This window comes from Pyricularia grisea (genome assembly GCF_004355905.1).
Source record: "Pyricularia grisea strain NI907 chromosome Unknown Pyricularia_grisea_NI907_Scaffold_2, whole genome shotgun sequence".
NCBI lineage: Eukaryota > Fungi > Ascomycota > Sordariomycetes > Magnaporthales > Pyriculariaceae > Pyricularia > Pyricularia grisea.
In genome coordinates this window covers 1,280,033-1,294,871 of record NW_022156717.1, presented here as the reverse complement: position 1 = coordinate 1,294,871, position 14,839 = coordinate 1,280,033, and the positions used below count along the sequence as shown (strand labels likewise).

The following is a 14,839-nucleotide window of genomic DNA, read 5'->3' as shown; positions in this document are numbered from 1 at the left end:
CCAAGATCGTTTTATAAGGGAGATGCGCATCCGGATGTTTGAAAAAAAAAAGGGCACAGTTTGTCTTGGGCTCCTCGACGACGCGGCCTCGGCTCTCAGAGTTAGCACTACGAGGACCGCAATCATAGTGCCAATAAAGCATGGATGTGCCGGAAAAAAGCGACGCCGGGTAGGATGGTTGTTTCTGCCATCCAGTGCAAGGCTGTTTTTGATGGCTGACAAAGAAATCAATGGTTCGAGGCGGGCATCGTCCCTTTCATCTTTGGGAATCCTTGCCTTTGACTCCTGGATTAATGGCAGTCTGCCGTCCTCACCCTTCGCGACGGCAAGGGTGGAGGTGGAGGCGAGGTGAAAAGAAGTCAGCATAACATGCATGTACAAATCCAAAACATCCGAGTCTGTGACAACCAACTCAATCCTTCGATAATGATAGAAGAATCTTGACACAGCCGCCCTAGTACTCATAGTCATAGCAACAAACATCATGTTGTTTTCTGGTCAAACTACCTATTTTCATTTCCTCGCAAAAGAAAACATTATATGAGAGTGGAAATATTTATACGCCATCGCTCCTTGAATAAAGTCATTCAGATGAAAAAAGAAAGAAAGGACAGATGATTTACGCTGAGACAGAATATGAAAATGACCACAAATATGTGCGCTCGAGCTCACGGATTCAAGGGAAAAAAAGGGAATATTATGCCTCTTTCCTCCCCGTTACACCCGTCATGTTTGAGACATTCAAAAGAAAATTGGAGATGGGCCTCCATGTATGTCACACACTAGCAGAACAGCTTGTTTCTCGTTCAATCACCGTGTCGTTTCGTTGACGAGCTCGGCTTCACTTCCTGCAAACTGCGGCTCCGGATCAATACGGCTGACACTGCCTTTCGAAACGACTCCATAGCTTGTTGGGCGGTCCTCATGGCTGTTTGTAGACGAAGATCTCGGGAGGTCGATGTTGCTCAGCTCCTCGGTCGGCGGGCACATGGATGATGCGGTCGACGACTGTTTTCCTTGGGAGTTGCTGCGTTCAAAAGGCAACCGCGAAGACGCGGCGGATGCCTTGGTGAGATTCTTATCGAGACCCTGCACCGGCATGACGGGTAATGGAGGAGCTCCTGCTGAGTTCCACTGATCGCTTCCCGAATCCCTCTTCGAGCTCTTGCGGGGTATGACTGGTGGTGAATTCGCATTTATCTTCTCATCCAGCATGCTCAAGTCTAGCGGCGGCGGCTTGCTGGTCACCCTGCTCTTCCTACTCGCCCTGCTTTGTATCCGACTCGGGAGCATGATGCTGCTAGTTCTTTCGATCCCCGGCAGCATTGGCGGCTCGTCGGGTATCTTGGCAGGTATACTGATACTGCTGGTCTCGCCCTCTTCCGAGCCCGGGTTTCCTTCGTCGTCGAGTAGTGCTGGGCCACGGGAGGGTCGCCTCTTCTTGCGGGCGAGCTCCTCCTCTTCGTCGTCCGACTCGATAGGCCCGTTGCGCAATGTAGACATGGCCACCGGTATACCTTGCGGCGCTGCGTCGTCTGTGATGTCCCCTCCGCGTGCTTTCATTGCTGGCGGCATGCGCGCACTCCTAACAACCTCGAAACCCTTGCCTTTCTCTTTCGTCTTTCCGCCAATTATATTACGCCACCAACCAGCCGCCGAGGCCATGGGTCCAGTTGGATCTGCAGGCCCGGTGACCAATTTCCGGCTTGGAGCGTCCGAATTCAGCCGCTGGCCGCGTACTCCGTAGTAGAAGTCTACTTCGCGAGTGGAATAGTCGGTCCTGGGCGCAAAGCTGATCGCTGGTTGTGAGTAGGCAGCAGGGGCCGGGGTCGGGCCTCTCGATATTTGGGCATCTAGGTCCGAAGGATCGCCCAGGGGGCCGCCAGTGACTTGGCTGAGTCGCTTCTGTTGCCAATCGCCACTGGCCCATGAACCACGGTTCTTCTCTATTGTCATCATTTCCTGAGAGTTGCTGTGACTATGCCCTCGTCTTCGTGGGGGACGATAGTACGGATCTGCTGCAGCCTCGAATCCTACAGGTGGCGCTAAGGGGTGTCGACCTTGAGCGGACGAAGGCAAGAAGGAGAAGGTGCTGGCTTCTCCCGGCGTTGTTGGGGTAAAAGAACTTGCCCCGTCAAACGTCCTCACGGGGCCGAACCCACCGTCGACGCTATTGTAGTCGAGAGCAGACGAACTGCGTTGGGGCCGGGTGAGAAGAACGCCGCTGCCAGCAGACTCACTCCTAACACGCCCACCTGGCATGATGAATCCGCCCTTTGAGAAGTCCTCCTTATCCAGGATTCCAGAGGCAGAGTGATGACTGTTTCTAGAAACTCCGGCCCTCCTTTGCAGCTGGCGCATCCCAAAGATTTTGGAAAGACCTCCTCTTTGTAAGCCTCTGGAGGTATCGCCACCGGCGCCAGAGAGACGCACGGCGACCTCTAGCGTTGTCTGCAAGGCGTTGAGGAAGAAACCAAAACCCATGACACAGCAGTGAATCACGAGGATGGCATAGCCAACCCAGCCCCTCTGGCCCTCCGTAAGTCCGATCTCTGGTATGAAAGCCATCATCAGTAATAGTGAAGCCAACCGAAACGCGGCAAAGACAGAGTGATAGGCATTCATTGACGTCGGTTTCTGAAACGGCTTGATTGCGATGATGGTAAATATGTTCAGGACCTCGCAGATGGCCAATATGATGATTTGAGCGATGCCCTTGGGCTGAACGGCACCAATGGTAATGCCTCGGAAGAATGTAAGAAACAAGGGCACCAGGGCAAATGTGGCAGCCTCGTCCGAGTAAGTGTTGTATAAAGGTCCATAGAGCAGGACTGTGGGGAGGTCGTCGAAAAGAAAGGCTCTCGGCTTGACTGTAATGATTAGATATAGGAGCCAGCCGGCAAAGATGACGATGATGAAAAGCGTCACGACGGCTAGTCCGACCGTCCAAGGTGGAGAGTCGCTGGCAACCACCAACTGAAACGTAGACAGTGCCACGATCGGGAGTAAGAAATAGTTGAAGACGATCCTGACAATGTTGCCGACGCTGAAGGGTATGTTCTTGGAGCGAAGATCTTCTTCAGCAATGTTCTTAGCCTTCCGGTATGCCCAGCGAACGCCGAAGCCGACCTGGGCAAGGAAGATCGCAGAGGCGATGATGGCCATGACCCAAATAATCATACCGGCCCAGATGTCTGCGACTTGGCCCATCCCTGTCAGCATCGCTAGGCGCTGGAGGCCATACTTGCCATCGGCCAGGTAAATTCCATCCTGGAGGCTTCGATACCCGGGCTCCTTGGTGACAAAGCTCTCGTTGAACATCAACGTGGACCAAGCCAACTGGCTAACGATTGGTTGGTAGAAACCGGGGTAGTTGAGCGACAGCGCACCAGTGAGAACGACAAACTGAATGTACTGCAGGCAGTCACCGAATCCTGGAGTGACAAGGCGGATCAAGTCACAGTCGCGGCCATAGTTGCTCGTCCACCGAAAAACATCAGTTGTGCCCCAAGGACTCCAAATGGCGGCAAAGATGGTTGAAAAGCCGACAAAGGCGAGCAGCGCCACAGGTAAATATCTCACAATGGCTGCCTGGGGGCCGAGATCGGGTGTTATGGTCGCCGAGACACAGCCAATGTTGACTATTTCAGAATCGGTGTACTTTATGAGGAAAGTCGCAGACCACGATGTGAAGGCGTATGAGGTCGTGAAGTTGTTGGCCATAGATACCGAAGGTAACTGATTGCGCGTAGCATTGGGGTTGAAATTCGGGCCCAGAGGGCAGGAGTAGCCTCCGCCGAGATTTTTGCAGAAATCGGCATCGTTATTCCAGGGTTCGTACGTCAAAACATCAATTTTGGAATGTGTTGTTGTGACATATGTGGTGGAGGACTGCTGAGACGGCAGGTTGACAATCTTCCCCTCAGTTTTTGTTGGATCGCTCCAGTACGCAGTATCGTTGGCTGGAGGAAGAGCCTTCCTCGACCGCGAACCGGTGACATTTCCCCACATGGTGACCTTGAGATTTTGCGAGGAATCGTTGCCGACATTGAGTGTGGCATCGAGGTATTTGCCAACGAATTGTAGCCCAGGCGGATCCCCCGATGTGTATCTGGAGTCGAGGCAGTTATCGAACGGTATGATAACAGCCGAGACAGGCTCCAGGAGCGCCAGAAACATCACCACAAGTAGCATGTGCATGTATGGTGATAGCAGTCGTCGTGCTGGATTGTAAGGGCCGTGCCGCCCGTCGTGAAAACATTCCGTCCTTCTCAACCCCGACAATGCCTCATCGTCTCGCAACGATCGATTTCCTGCCATTGTAATACCTAACCTGTCGGTCGCGTTCCTCCTATCGTTGTCTCCCTCGCCATTCTCATGCCCCGAAGACCAGTCCATCACCGAAGGCTCGCTCTCCTGTCCAGGATCGCTCCATTGTGAAGACACCGCGTTTCCGCTATTGTCGTCGAGTAGTATTGACTCGGCCCTGCAGGAAGACGATGGTCGTGCTCGTGGCAATCGTCGCATGATCGAAGCTGCCTGTCGCGGGCGCGGATGATGCTGCGTCGATGGCTCGCCTCGAGAAGATGGGCCCATCTAAAAACCGGCTACCATCTTGCGCGCTGCTCGAATCTGGTTCGTTTTCGAGCGGTGGTTGTCGAGTGAAAAGGTAAACGGTACCGAAAGTCGGGACGACCTGGGCAAATGAACAAAAAAAGAAGAAGAAAAACACAAAAACGGCCAAGAGAAGTAAAGAGAATAAAAATAAAAAATAAAAATAAAATATTAAAAACTATGATAAAAAGACAAGAACAGAAAGCCGTCGAGTTGTCAAGGGGCGCCGCGGAGGTTGTGCTTGCTATTCACCAAATGCACGAGGGCTGGTGCAACCTCTTAGCCTCAGGACCGCAGCAGCACCGACAGCAAGCAGCGAAGCAGGCCGAGCTTGTTGCCTCGTAGTTGTTATGACGTGAGGCTGGCGCGGAAAAGTCGGGAGGGTCGAAGCGGTGGCGCCTGGGCACTGGATAATCCTGGGGAAGGTTTCAAAAAGTTAAGAGGGGGCCCAGATTGCTTTTTTGCCAAGAGGTCGGTCGGTTGAGGTGGCGGGTTGAGTTGAGATTTGGGAAGAAACAAAACGAATGCGAAGAGTTCAGTCGACAAATCCTACAAACGAAAGAGAGTTTCTAATTGCATATGGACCAAATGGAAAAAGTTGGCCGGCAGGCTGGCTGTATTCGTTGACGATACACCAGTCAAGGAAGGTAAATGGTAAACAGGCAGGCAATAATGCTCAGCAAGGTAGACAAATCCACAGTTTCCCATCAGCAACCTGGGGAGGAATGCGAAAGCTGACAGGCTGGGTGGGGATTCAAGGATAGAACGGGGATGGATCCCTTGAGAAGTTGTGCCTACGCAGACCCAAGCAAGACACCCTGGTCAATTGGATGGTTGATGGCGCCTGCAAATCTGGCCCAGCCATCACCGGGAGCTCCACAATTGATGATGAGCAACGAACTGGCTGCTGAAGATCGTAAGACGATTATTTCCCGTTGATATCCTCCACTGCTGATGTTATTTTTATCGTTTTTACTTCTTCTTTTCTACTACGGTATGTACGTTATGGTCATTAGTTCGATCCCAGTAGTGGAAATTTGTCTTTAGGGTAGTAGCTGCTGGTTTTCCTGATAGGTACAGGTACAGTACTACTCTACTACTGTCCTTTGCAGTAGTGTTATGGAGCAACTCAACTCCACTCTGACAGGAACGGGAACTTCAACATCAAGCACAAAACGTAAACACAAGCACTTCCCTCACAGCCAGCCAAAGCCAAGCTAAGCAATTAATGTGGGGCCGTTGCCATTGCTCCAGAAACAATATCCAAACAAGATTGACTTCACAAAATACAATCAACGATTTTGTATCATCAAATCAGATCAGACAAACCTGAGGCTGGTGGGATTTATTTCTTCTGCAGCCACAAAAAAAGCTTCTTGGGAGAAAAAAAACCTGTTGATGAGTTCAAGCACCAAGGTCTGTGTTGTACGGTACGTGGTTGGCATTAAGTGGCTGTGGACTGGAGACCCGACGGGTCACATAAAGAAAAAAAAAATCATAAATAAATAATAAAAACGCGCAAAGTAGGCTAGATACTGACTGACTGTATCGATTCGGTTCGACCAAGGCCCGAGGATCAATAGCACGCGTTCTATTACAACGTAATTCCCGTGCACTTTACCATAGTAGCCCCATTCGAACAGCACAAATCAACGACTCCACCCAGCCCTGGACGAAGATCTTTGCTGCATGTGTTTTGACAGATTGGCTTAGTTGTGAATCGGTATATGGTTACTTTCAAGCGGCCGTTACATCATAGATGCACTCAGGGGTTTTGATTTGTTCGGCGGATGTGGGTGAAGTGCTGCAAATCGTACGTTGGGGGTTGTACTGCGGTACTATAGTGTGGTGTACCTAGTCTAGTAGTGTACTGTATGTACCTGTACTGGACTGGACCATAACGGTCCCTTTGCATGTCTTGTTGTAGAGATTGACTCTCGAGGGTGGTAGCGCCACCTAAGTAGTCTAGCGGCGGGCCCTCGTTTATCGTTCGCTTGCGGCTTGGTTCACCTACCTACCTAATCAGCCCCTCCAGCGTCCAACATGTGCAAGCCTCAATACGAGCTTTGACAAATTTTCTTGTGTCCGTTCTTCCCAGTCGGTTCCTTCTAGCGAGCTACACAAATCGCCGAACTGTGCCATCAGTCAGTCAATCAAGTCGGTCGGTTCAATCAAAATTATTTCAGGGGTCGGCAGTTCGTTCCATTACCTCAGGATTCTGTTGGATTCCTTTTGGATGGAACCCCTTTAAATGTTTAATGTAATTAATCGATTCCTCCTAGGAGTGAAGGGTTAAAAAAAAATAGAGAGAGAGAGAGAGAGAGAGAGAGAGAGAGAGAGCCATGTACCTGCGCAAGCTGCGTTAGCAACACGAGCATTGTCCCAGCTTGTCCCAGCAGTATCCCTTTAAAGTTTGGTCATGATCACCACGCCTCAGACTGACAGCTGTGCGTACTCTCTAAACAAAAGCCAAGTCCAAACATGTCCCCGTCGCCCTTGATTCAATACAGGCCATCCACGTCGACGACACCCTAGGTACTTGTTCAATACGCCGCATGCCTGCACTGTCGTTTTTTTTTGTTGTTTTTTTCATGCTTACAACTAGTCAGTTTTTTTTCTCTATTGTTTGGACGACGCTTTAAACCGGTAAACCAGTGTTCGTGTCTTGGAAAGTATGTGTTTGTGCGCCGGGCCAATGAGACGATCGCGAGTCACAGCCCCAATGACAGGAAAACCAAAGCCCAGTCCAGATCTGATGAATTCTCAGCTTGTGTAACGGGCTGTCAATTCGCTTGTTGCCGGCGCGCGCTGGGCACAAAGTGCGCTACAGCCTCGATTCACGGTCAGCACTAAGCACAAATTGAAGAAAGCACCTACCCTGTATCGAAAAAAGAAAGAAAAAATACATCACAGTAGGTGTACGGAGTATAATGGCAATATACTATGTACTACGGTCATTGTCTCCACTTTGAATACCTATGCTTTGTGCTATTTACAAATGCGCTATGCTCAAGGTCTATGCGACACACGAGATCTCTACACCGTACACGGATTTCGGAATTGACGGTTGCGGGTCAGTGATGGAGCTTGTTCATCCCGGCCTCAATGGTACCCAGTATTACTATCTTTTTTCACCGAAACTACAAAGAATTTTCTGATCTATGAGATTGCTAAAATATAGTCCAGTCGTCTTTGTTTATGAGAAAGCATTTTACCAGCAAGACACTTGCGGTTAATTAATTATCCCAACCCCTTACTCACTTCTCTGTCTCAGAATCTGCCTATGCTCATAAACGGGTTCATTTCTGTCTCGGCTTGGTCGGATGCAAGCCTTTTTTTCTTTCTTTTAAACACTGATGGTGCAAACCTTTTCTGTCACTCAACTTTCAGCCCAAATACCATCAAACGGCCCTTGCAGTATGTACTCTTCAGGCGAGATACCCGTAAGCAACACACTTGGGTGCTGAGTACTGTGCAGTCTGCCTATTCGATTGACGGGGATTTGCAACTCTCATAACATCTATCTACCAATACAGAGCTCAACAAGACACATTAAATAGTCTTGAGGTCAAACCCAGAGGTAAATCTCCTGACTACTTGCCAAGACATTGGGATTTCCCACCAAGACGCCGCCTCTTTCTTTGATTTGCTTTTTCGTAGCCTTGCAACCAAAGCAAAAGAGAGAAATAACTCTAAAAGCACAATCTCTAAGCTTTTTTTTCCCCACCCTGGCTGCCCGCATAGGCACTAGACTAGGTCATATCTCAAAATGATTTCTATAGTTACTTGGCTTTGGTGCAAACAACTCCCATCGTATCAAGACACGGGAAAGGTTTGGGCTTCTATTCTAATAAATAGTTGAACCCCATGATCCACTTTTCTTTTTATTCCCACCGTTTTTACACCGTCTCTAAGAAAAAAGGCGCTTACCAAGTCAACCTTTTTTTTTTACCCAGTCGTTGGCTGTTTATCTGAACTCGCCATGTCTTTGTCTAAATATGGAGGCTGTGTCATCACGTCGAACCTTCTGGTCCTTCGAACCTCGAAAGCAAGGACGCCAAGGTATCGCTTTGATCGAAAACTGCGGTGTATACCATGTGTGAGCAGGTAGAAAGACGACAGGAGCTTCGAGAAAACGAGGGGAATAAAGATGCGAGAAATTGGTCAGTTGAAAAGGCCAGATGCCGCAGGGCTTACCTCCAGGTAGTGTTGGCTTGGACGACGTTTTGGATCCCCTTGATGTAGCGTTGAACATCGCGTCCGACATCTCCGCCCCAGGTCGGGACCTGCCTCACCGTTTCCTCCCACTCGCAGTAACTCTCTTCGAGCAGAGCACCTACGGTGTCGAACGCCTCCTGAGCGGACTGTCCTGACATTCGACAGGCTGCCACCATATTAAAAGGGCATCCTTCGCTCTGGTGTAAGGTACACAACGTTAGTGTTCGTTGATGCTGCAGGGGTGAGGATCAAAAACGACTTGATGGTACTTGCCTCCTCCTTGCGGTAGGACAACATATCATTGGACCTATAAGTTTTGGGCACTCATCATCTCAGCGACCAAACCCATTGACACCCGAACAATCCCGTTCTTGACAAATGGGCCTTACATAATGACCATGTCGGCCCCAAGCCGCTCCAGTGTCTGTATCGCAGGATCCTCAAAAACCTCGTCAGGCAGGCGTATCGAGTGGGCGTATTCGACCAGGTGATATAAAGGCGCGACACCGACAGACAGCCGGCGCGTCTCCAGCATCTCCTGCGGCGAAGGCAGACCGCTTTCTGTAAAGTCTTCGACGTGCTGTGCGACGCCGAGAGCATAGAGCTCCATGGCCCTGGCGAATCGTCTTTGGACACCTGAGAGACTGGTCAACATTCGGCTTCGAGATGTTTGTGAGTCATTTTGGAGGAGTGTTTTCTGTGGTAAATGTACCTGAGGGGGCTCCCTAAACCGTCACAGGATTGTCAGTCACTACCAGGTATTCATTCGCGTGCTTTTGATGGAGGATTCCGTTTTACCTCAGACAGCCGACGATAAATGTCATCGTGTGCCAAAACGACTGGGATTTTGAGGCCGTGGAACTGCTGGCCCTTCATGTCTGCCAAAAGGCTGTCAAGAACATGACGACTGACTATCAGATCAGACCTCAGGTCTCCGGAATCGAACACTGGGTACATCTGTGATCAGTCATAAGCTCTAGAGGAGATAAAAAGGGCTTGTAGCGTACTGTCATCAAAGGGGAAAACCTTGAAAAGATTTGTAGGAAACATCAGCAAAGTGTTCCTCAGTCCTCTGTAGCCATAAACAGATCGAGACAGCCAAGACAGAGGTTATGAACAAAAGTCGGGCATCGAAACTCACCCAGTTTCCCCAGTCACACATGGTTCGAAGCTTATGGCTCGGGGCTTCAGGCGCTGCGATTGAACAAAAATAGGTAAAGTCACAGGCGCTGACCATCTTCCTCATCATCGGTGAGAAGGCGCATAGCCTAAGGTAATAGAGATGTCAGTACCGGAGCGCCAAACGCTGAAAGAAGCACGGTAAGCATGTACTTGGCCAGCCATCTCTCAGAAACAGGCTTCACTGCTTCATAATGCTTGTTGACTTTGGGCTCCTGGACTATGAACCCTTTGAACATGTCGGGAAGGGTCACAAAAGTTCGGTCATCCATGGTTTCTGTCTCTCCGGGAAGCCGTATAACGAACGGTCTGGATGGAGAGTAACAGCCGGTCAGGATGTCCCCTTACACTGATGATATACCCAGGTTTTAATCTGTTTACATAGATGTAGAAGCATTCACTTAGCTCCATATTGAAATTACATCACGCATACAAAAGCTCTGTCACAATAAACTAGCCGTCATTTGATATTTGAAAGGACCCTAATGAGGAAAAGAAAAGCGGACTTAGTGCTTATTTTGCATGCGATGTAACGTCAGTGGGTAAGTTATTCCAACTACTCTTTTATGACTGGTCTGTGTCGCTCGCCAAGAACAATATATGACAGTCAAAAGCCACAGTCCATGCACGTCAAGGATATTGCTTTGCCGGAAACGGCTGTTCCGGAACACCTCAATACTCAGGCAACGAAATTATGATGCTGGTAGAAAGAGGACAATTCTTCACACCGCAGATCCTGAGAAAATTTGATAGATCACTTTCCGAATCAGGGTTTTGAACATACTTTCATTATGGGACTCTCAACACTCTTCAAGTCTGATGAAGACATTCGCCATGTCGGCAACTACACTTTCAAATGGACTGATAGCCACATCCCCAAGGAAGTAACGGATCCGCTACGGTATACATACGACAGGCTTGGTGCGGCAGCAGTGGAGAGAATTCAAGAGATACATCGCCGAAACGCCGCAGCCGCAAACGAGGATGCACAGCATATCTCCAGACTAGACCTCCTCGCTGTCCTCGAAGCCAACCACAGCACCGACGCCATCCTGGGCCAACTATGGGATGAGGTCCACACCGTCCCGCCGTGGGTCGACTGGGCGCAGCTGGAGCGGGGCCAGAGGTTCCTGTACCGCTACGCGATGGCCAACCTGATGGGCTTCGCGCTGCAAGGGTTCGTGGGCGAGAACTCGGCCTCGCAGGGCGTGGTGGAGGTCCTGGTGCGCACCGGCGGCTTCAGCACGCGCGTGCTGCTGCACCGGCTGCTCGAGACTTTCCAGCTGCTGCTGCAGGTCACGCACAGCCTCGAATTCGTCAGGCCGGGCGGCGAAGGGCACAGGTCTGCCGTGCGGGTGCGGCTGCTGCACTCGATGGTGCGTCAGAGGATCCTCAAGATCGTGGAGGCCAGGGGCGCCGAGTACTTTGACGTCGAAACGCTCGGCGTACCCATCAACACCCTCGACTCCCTCCACGCCCTGACGACGTTTGCCTGCAACCACGCCTTCATCCAGCTGCCCCTGATGGGCATCACGGCGACGGCGAGCGAGGTGGAGGACTACGTTGCGCTTTGGAGGTATGTCGGGTACGTGCTCGGCACGCCGACGGAGCACTTTGTCTCGGCGTCTAGGGCCAAGGTCCTCATGGATAGCTTGAGTTACCACGAGCGGGGGCTGACGGACAGCTCGTTGGTGTGTGGTCACAACTTTGTCGAGACGGTCAAAGACCTGGAGCCGGTCAACATCTCGGCAGGGTTCATCGAGGCGGGCAGCAGAGTGCTGAATGGGGATGCCCTTTGCGACAGCCTCGGGATGAAGAGACCGGGGCTGTACCACTATGCCTGCTTCAGGGGTTACTGCTGGTTGGTCAGGACGCTCGCTCTGGCTCAGAGGTGGTCTCCTCGGCTGGATGCAAAGATGATCAACTTCAACAGGGCAACGCTTCACTCGGCCATCATTCATAGCAAAGCTGGCCTGGCAGGCGGATCCAAGTTGAAGTTTAAGCATGTGCCCGACGGGACCCTGACGGGGAAGGAAAGCAGTCCAGGGAAAAGAGGCAAAGTGCGGTTTTATGAGAGGGTGTTTGAGCTGTTTTGCTTTGTATACTTTGTGTCTGGATTGTCTCTTTTGTTATGCGGCTCGAGCTTGGCAGTCAAAGTCGCGTGGATGACTTTACAAGGTGTTGCATATACCTGATGAGGATTTGGGAAACATTCAAATAGCCCGTGTCCTGATTCGCTGGGCAGTGTAAGGCTTTGGGTTCACAATCACCAGGGCGTCGGTTTAAAATATATATCAAATAGCAGTATAATAGTTTTGGGGAACTGATGAAGGTGATACCCATGCTACTAGGTTGTAATGCATTTCTGGACAGGGGAATCCATAGCGAAAAAAGGGGAAACCTTAACCTTTGTTCGTGGTAGGATTCGAACTAGAGCCCTGCTCTCAGGATCAAACTTGTCAGCAACATCGTGGGAAATCGCCAGCGGGAGAATGTTTCGCTCGTCAAGCTATATTCGTACATTGCAATATATCTTTTGGTGTTGATTAGGAGTATGTTTGCTTGGGGATTGTGTCGTTTGGCCCCAATATCATACAATCCTCCTATTGCTGTGGGCAGACATGATTTTCCTAAAGATCGGGTTGACAACTTCGACCAAGTCTTGTATGCGGCACAGCAGCAACACCAAGCTCTTGGCGTGAAATGCATTGCGAAGGAGTATAGCGGAGATGATCTTATGCGAATAATGCGGCGCAGGTGGCATCTCTTTTCCAGACCCAAAACTGCAGCGATAGTCCGCGCATGATGATATTTACAGGAACAAGGCGTCATTATGAATCACTGTAGCCGCTCGCCATGACACCAAGAATTTCGCCAACCTTGGGTCAGGCCATGCCATCGACGCTGCTATCAGTCTTGGGGGAAATCGACCATTGTCATACCGCCAAACCCTAGCGATCCAAGCCTTCAATCGAAAGTTGTTAGAATGTTCATGTATTTAAATGTGGAATTTCTCGGCCTTCCCTTGGCCAATTTTTTTTTTTTAAAAAAAAAAAAAAAAAAAAAAAACTTAATCACCCAAAACTCGAAGTTCAATTGGACGAACACTTTAACGTCCGAATAAATACGTGGAATGAAGTTATTCGGAAACAGCGTTAAATATTACCTGAAGCATATATTTACCACGCCATTTTCGCTTTACCAAAGCTTTCCAAGAAGACGACGCTGTTACGGTCGGGTCATTCCTATACTTGATAACGCGTCCGAAATGCTGAATAATCATCAGTAACTCCATCGGATATGGTGTAGTGGCTAACATACGACGCTCTCAATCCTCCACAGGATCCGTCGTGCCCGGGGTTCGATTCCCCGTATCCGAGATCAATCTCTGTCTTTTTGTATTTTATCCTAGCTACCTTAGAAGGTTAGACGCTCAGGATGCTCAACTTTTTTTCTGTTGACAATATTATCATCAGCGCCGGTATCTGAGCCCGGACAGCGAAGCCCTTGATGGCTGTGCTGGAGAGTAATCTGCTATTTTGGGAATGCTCCCAAACCTGACTAAATACGCTCTATATATATTGCATATTTGGTGTTAACCGTGGTTGGAACAGTTCAAAAAGCTACCAATGCCATTTCGCTTGACTTTGTGTGGTACGGTCACCTGGCATGACAAAGAAAAGTTATAAAAGCTTATAACAGGCCATATGGGTATTAAGAATAGGCTTCTCATGACGCAAGATGGAATGGTTTTTTTTTTTTTTTTTTTTTTTTTTTTTTTTTTTTGCTACAGAGACTATTAGCAAAATAAATTCCAGTTTACATTCTGGACAAACTTCGGGGATTTCTCCCATCGTGTTAGGACGGACAGGGTACACCTCCCTGAACGGGATTTTTCCGAAAGTGTCCAAGAAGATCCACAACAGTACCCACCCACCAGAGCTGCTTTCGACCACCAACACACTTCCTCGACGGGAATGTTATTAGGTACCTAGGCAGGTAAGGCTGAGAGTGTTCGGAACCAGTGAAGTTGGCTGACTTGGCATTGTGTTTGGCTGATCGAGGTAGCCAGAAGAAAAACCCAGCCGGGGGGTTTCCCCCTCCCTCAATCAACTCCAACCCGACTTTTTGACCAAGAATTCACGGACCTAGGACGGCTTTGTTTCCAACACCGTCAGTCAGTCGCAAATTAAAATCAACCATGGCAGCTACATCCAACGAAGCTCAGGATTCGGTGTACGCACCGGATGACCCCAACAAGCCAATCCCCCACGAGGAACTTCAACCACGTCTAAAGATGCCGCTGCGCCCGGAAAGCTCTACAAAAGCGCCTTGGGGTCTGAAACTCAGTGCCACGGACTATGCAAAGCTCAAGGCAGGCTTCTGTTCCGAGGACCTCGACGACAGATAGTCCTACCACCCGACGTCGACCGATGCAGAGGGAAACACGACTCTGTACATCATCCGAAGTCTCTGGATGGAAGCGATTGCACTTCACATCAAGGAGGGCCAGGGCGACGGCGTGGCCGAGATCGCGACCATTACGTGGGATAATGACCATGAGAAGTCATATGAGGCGCCGGGAGAGCAGGCCAAGAAGCAAGCTGTATATCTATGCAGGTGCAGTCTGAGGTGTGACTTCGAGACACTTCCAGAGTATGACTACGACGTATTGTAAAAGTGGCAAATGGATGAAGGAATATAAAGTAAGTAATTGGAAAGTTTTGACACCATTAAGCCCCACGGCAGTCCAATTTGCAGGCGTGGCTATTTATCATTCGTAGACATTCGGGGATATAGAGCGTCTGAGGAAATGTTTTTAATCAGT

The 14,839-nt window shown here is 49.8% G+C and overlaps 6 protein-coding genes across 6 annotated transcripts; 3 read left to right on the top strand and 3 right to left on the bottom strand.

Annotated features, from left to right (window-relative positions):
- Positions 1-810: 810 nt before the first annotated feature.
- Positions 811-4,596, bottom strand: PgNI_02935 (uncharacterized protein; the record flags this gene model as incomplete). Its single annotated transcript, XM_031122992.1, has 1 exon — positions 811-4,596. One exon carries the CDS (start codon positions 4,594-4,596, stop codon positions 811-813), a length of 3,786 nt encoding a protein of 1,261 aa, XP_030984967.1.
- Positions 4,597-5,385: 789 nt separating this feature from the next.
- Positions 5,386-5,553, top strand: PgNI_02934 (uncharacterized protein; the record flags this gene model as incomplete). Its single annotated transcript, XM_031122991.1, has 1 exon — positions 5,386-5,553. One exon carries the CDS (start codon positions 5,386-5,388, stop codon positions 5,551-5,553), a length of 168 nt encoding a protein of 55 aa, XP_030984968.1.
- A 2,452-nt stretch (positions 5,554-8,005) lies between these two features.
- PgNI_02933 (uncharacterized protein) lies at positions 8,006-9,919 on the bottom strand. The gene is made up of 7 exons (XM_031122990.1): positions 9,840-9,919; positions 9,631-9,779; positions 9,545-9,557; positions 9,222-9,468; positions 9,106-9,139; positions 8,812-9,029; positions 8,006-8,695 (listed from the first exon to the last, which is right to left on the bottom strand). Exons 1-7 carry the CDS (start codon positions 9,880-9,882, stop codon positions 8,563-8,565), a joined length of 837 nt encoding a protein of 278 aa, XP_030984965.1. The 5' UTR covers positions 9,883-9,919; the 3' UTR covers positions 8,006-8,562.
- A 62-nt stretch (positions 9,920-9,981) lies between these two features.
- Positions 9,982-10,283, bottom strand: PgNI_02932 (uncharacterized protein; the record flags this gene model as incomplete). The annotated part of the gene is made up of 2 exons (XM_031122989.1): positions 9,982-10,100; positions 10,125-10,283. 2 exons carry the CDS (start codon positions 10,281-10,283, stop codon positions 10,053-10,055), a joined length of 207 nt encoding a protein of 68 aa, XP_030984966.1. The 3' UTR covers positions 9,982-10,052.
- Positions 10,284-10,802: 519 nt separating this feature from the next.
- On the top strand, positions 10,803-12,334 carry PgNI_02931 (uncharacterized protein; the record flags this gene model as incomplete). The annotated part of the gene is made up of 1 exon (XM_031122988.1): positions 10,803-12,334. The coding sequence occupies one exon, from the start codon at positions 10,803-10,805 to the stop codon at positions 12,204-12,206; it is 1,404 nt and encodes a 467-aa protein (XP_030984963.1). The 3' UTR covers positions 12,207-12,334.
- A 1,878-nt stretch (positions 12,335-14,212) lies between these two features.
- PgNI_02930 (uncharacterized protein) lies at positions 14,213-14,689 on the top strand (the record flags this gene model as incomplete). Its single annotated transcript, XM_031122987.1, has 2 exons — positions 14,213-14,421; positions 14,482-14,689. 2 exons carry the CDS (start codon positions 14,213-14,215, stop codon positions 14,687-14,689), a joined length of 417 nt encoding a protein of 138 aa, XP_030984964.1.
- Positions 14,690-14,839: the final 150 nt, after the last annotated feature.

Bases quoted from the DNA above. Each gene is read 5' to 3' on its own strand.
- PgNI_02933 (XM_031122990.1), bottom strand. From the start codon at position 9,882: ATGTTTCCTACAAATCTTTTCAAGGTTTTCCCCTTTGATGACA. The intron at 9,140-9,221 runs GTAAGGCCCATT...CAAAACTTATAG, and splicing joins GGGGCCGACATGGTCATTAT to GTCCAATGATATGTTGTCCT. The intron at 8,696-8,811 runs GTAAGCCCTGCG...TATACACCGCAG, and splicing joins CAAGCCAACACTACCTGGAG to TTTTCGATCAAAGCGATACC.